The 3,969-nt window shown below is 43.6% G+C and overlaps 1 protein-coding gene across 1 annotated transcript in view; it reads right to left on the bottom strand.

The window, feature by feature from the left end:
- Nucleotides 1–97: 97 nt before the first annotated feature.
- LOC107671053 (CREB-regulated transcription coactivator 2-like) overlaps nucleotides 98–3,969 on the bottom strand; it is a 12,335-nt gene continuing 8,463 nt past the window's right edge. The window contains exons 9-13 of the mRNA XM_016463900.1: nucleotides 3,226–3,458; nucleotides 2,258–2,640; nucleotides 1,333–1,689; nucleotides 485–565; nucleotides 98–349 (exon numbers count right to left, since the gene is read on the bottom strand). Of these exons, the coding sequence (XP_016319386.1) occupies nucleotides 155–349; nucleotides 485–565; nucleotides 1,333–1,689; nucleotides 2,258–2,640; nucleotides 3,226–3,458 (1,249 nt within the window). The 3' untranslated portion in view covers nucleotides 98–154. The remainder of the gene's footprint in view (nucleotides 350–484; nucleotides 566–1,332; nucleotides 1,690–2,257; nucleotides 2,641–3,225; nucleotides 3,459–3,969) is intronic.

Here is a 3,969-nt window from a genome sequence, read left to right on the forward strand (position 1 = left end):
ACACACACACTCACTCTCTCTCTCACACACACACACACACACACATACACTCACTCTCTCACACTCTCTCTCACACACACACACTCACTTCTCTCACACACACACACACTCTCTCACACACACAGACACACGTCAGTTCAGCAAACACAGATGATCAGTCAGTCAGTCCCTCACCGGTCAGGATGATGTTGGGTACGGCGTTCCGCCCATCTGTGTAGCTCTGACTCTGGTTCTGATTGCTCGTCTGTTGTTCTGAGTCCAGCATCTCCATCGGCTGACTCTGAGCCTTCAGAACCGCAGAAGAGCCACCGTCATGATTCAGAGCCTCCAGCTGAGAGTCCAGACTGAACTACACACCACAGGAACAGAGACGGTTAGTGTGTGTGTGTCTGTCTGTCTCTGTAAATGTGTGTGTCTCTGTCTGTGTGTGTGTGTGTGTGTGTGTGTGTGTGTGCGCGCGCGCATGAGTGAGTGAGTGTCTAACCTGCTGGCTCACGTTCTGGTGGCTGGTTAACTGCAGGCCCAGGTATGGGTCGTCCAGCAGAGAGTTCAGGAACATCGTGTCCTAAATGAGACAGAAGAGACACTTGTCCATTAATGATGGAAAGTATCATGGTATTACCACATCTGGGCCAGTGCTGTTCTACTATTATATTATACTATTATAACATAAATCAATATTTAGAATTACTTTTTATTTTTATATAATGTTTTCATTTTAAATTTCAGTTTATGTTTTAGAAATTTTATGTGCTTTTCTCATTTTATTCTTGTTTTTGTATATTTCAATATTGTGCTTTAATGTTTGGTTTTTTTTCAAGTTTAATTTTATTACTTAAACATATTTTATTTCAGTTAGTTGCAATGGCAACATTTTATATTCCTGGAAGTTTTTCCATCTATTATTTATGTTTTATTTCAGCTTTAATTTCAGTTTATGAAAGCAATCTTAATAGTTTTAGTAAACAATAACAACACTGGTCTGTTAGTAGTTTGATAACTATTGTGTACTATTAGATTAGACTCTAAGCACAAGTACAGAATGAAAGAAACACACAGAAGAGAAAATACAGTTTCAGATGAATTATGATGAGACGGTAAAGTCTGCATGAGACAGAAGTTTTTTTTTCTTTATTGTGACATATATCCGAGCTAAACAGCTTCTCAAAGACGGGGAAAAAACAATGCATGGATAAATCCTTTATAATAAACATTGCAATATTTCATTATGTAGTATGAGTGACCGCAGTGATATGGACAGGTACAATACCATAGTATCCTGTAAATGGTACTCTGTTATTATACAGCATCACTGTACTGTCAGTCACTCACGCTGTACAGGTCCAGATCTCTGCTGAGAGCCGGTCTGATCTGCCGTAGGGAAGGCTGGTTCTTCTGGTCGGACCGGGTCTGTCCCGTCTGCGCATCTGGCTGTGACGCGTCTGCAGGCCCGCAGCTCACGGGGTTCTGGTTCTGACCGGGGCTCGGCCACTTCAGCGGCTGCATGTGGAAGTTCTGCGTCTTGTGCAGATTCTGCATGTTGTGTAGGTGAAGCTGCACCGTCTGCGACGACGGGTGGAGCGCATGCGTCTGCGCAGGAACCAGACCCTTCTGAAGCGGCTGCTGCCCGAAGGAATACTGAGAAAACCTCTGAACTACCTGCAGCCGACTGGTGTCCAGAGCAACACCCTGAGACAGACACCGATGGAAAAGAAGCATTATAAAAATCTATTTCTAAAGTTTAAAAATGTAGGATTTCATAAAAAAAAACTAGGGTGCAATGAAAATGTTTTTAAAAAAGAAACATGCATGCAAAAAAAGGAAAAAACATGCATGCATATTGCAGGCCTTTTAATTATAAACAAGCCCGAAATAGACTGGGACTCTTATTTTGAAATAACTCATCAGCAGTAGATCATAAGATATCCCTCTGGGTATAAGTGTGCGCTGTTCACTGATTGCAAATGGCTGTGAAACCATGAGGCTGTAAAACACGCAACACATTTTTCTTTTGAAATGCACAGCGTGAACATCTGTTGAATGAAATCATCAGATTTTGAAGGTTAATAATCACATTAGTCTGTTTGGCAATCCCTTCTTTTACATTTCTACATTTAAGACCTCTTAAAGTTATAATTTTAAGACATTTGTTAATTTAAATTTTAAGATATTTAAGACCTTAAATTTCATAAATCTGAGGGACTTTTTTTTTTTTTCGCACACAGTGTGTGTGTGTAGAGTGTGAGTGTGTGTTTACCTGTGTGATGGAGCTGAGGGTGGAGGAGGTGGGTGAGAACTGTTTGGGGTGATGTCTGCGTGTGTCTGGAGGCAGGGTCACCGGGGTCAGCTGCGCTCGTCTGCGTGGGGACGTGCTCATCTGCGGAGGGAAGGAGCCCGAAGCGCTGTAACTGGTGTTACTGACAGCCGACTGCAGCGAATGACTGCTGAACGATGACCTCAGCGAGGGGGAGGAGCTTAACGAAGACTGGAGGGAGGGGTTGCTCAGGGACGAGTGCAGGGAGGCGGAGCTCAGCGAGTTGGGGAACGAGTGGCTGCTGAGAGACGATTGGATGTTGGGGTTGCTAAGCGACGACTGGAGGGAGGGGTTACTGGACGTGCCCTGCAGAGACGGCAGCAGACCTGTGCAAATACAAACATGCTATTTGAAAAAAACAACATTGAGATTCGGCATTAGAGCTGCTGTTTCAGAACACAGTCATTCCTGAAAAATAAACTAAATGAGTGAACGACTCGTCTCCCTCCCCGTAACCTTCGCAGATCATGTTACACAACACACTGGAACACTGGATTGTGATTGGTCACTTGATCACTCACTCAAATCGTTCAAATGGCTGATTCATTCAGAAATGAAGCGAGTGACCGTCTTTGAGTGAATCACTGACTCGCTCGATTCGTTAAAAGCTTGAACTGAACTGAATAATGACATTACTGTCTTCTGTTTCTGTTGTATCCAACTGGTTTCATACTTGAACACTGAACAGAACTGATCAGAATAATATGTTTTTAGAGCTCCTTTAAAAGCAGAACTTGACTTTGTCTCATAAGTTTGCATCATTGATTCTGTTATTTCCTTGTTCATTACTGTGAATCTGTATTGTATAAAGCACTGTATCAATAAAGGTGACTTGACAGAAATACTATAAAGCATGAGTTCAGACGGTGTCTGGACAGATGAATGTTTTAGCTCAGTAAATGTGTTTTGACCTGTGGAGTGGAAGGCGCTGGGGCTGTGGATGCCGAGCTGCGTGAGGGTACAGGTCAGGTTCCCCGTGCTGCCTCCGGCACTCAGAGACAGGTATCCCGGCTCGTCCGGGTCCAGCGGGGTCGGCAGCGGGGACGGGAAGTGCAGACTGGACAGATCCGGCAGAGAGCCGCCTGTATTCAGCACAGTCAGGCCGTGAGGAGCGCCGCCCTGCTGGTCCGGAGACGCAAACACACTGAACACAAGCACAGCAGTGAGGAGTCAGATACTGAAGCTGAAAACAAAACTCAGACATGGACATTACAGCATGTAAACACAGAAGAGACTCAAACCTTACAACAGGAACCAGCGTCTTCAGCGGACAGAGATAATATCATCACCACACACAGTTTCAATACAAAAACAACTAGCACATGATCTAGAAAACACATTATCACTCATTCCAATCACTGACTCTTTAATCTCCACAAACATCATGCATGTGGATTGACTGCTATGAGTTTTATTTGATATATGCTTAAATAACAACTCACTGCTGTAGCTTATAATAATGCAGCTTGCAATTAAATTAATGTATTAGTATGTTGGGAAACAAAGACTGACACACACAGGGAGCACCGCAGCAGAAAACCAGAATAAAAAACCCTTCGGACAAGAAATACAACCAGCCCATAAACCACTTTAACCAAGTGTGTGTGTGTGCGTGTGTGTCTCTCTCTGTGTGTGTGTGTGTGTGTGTGTGTGTG

The sequence above is a fragment of the Sinocyclocheilus anshuiensis genome, unplaced genomic scaffold, assembly GCF_001515605.1.
Source record: "Sinocyclocheilus anshuiensis isolate Anshui unplaced genomic scaffold, SAMN03320099.WGS_v1.1 scaffold2952, whole genome shotgun sequence".
Lineage (NCBI taxonomy): Eukaryota > Metazoa > Chordata > Actinopteri > Cypriniformes > Cyprinidae > Sinocyclocheilus > Sinocyclocheilus anshuiensis.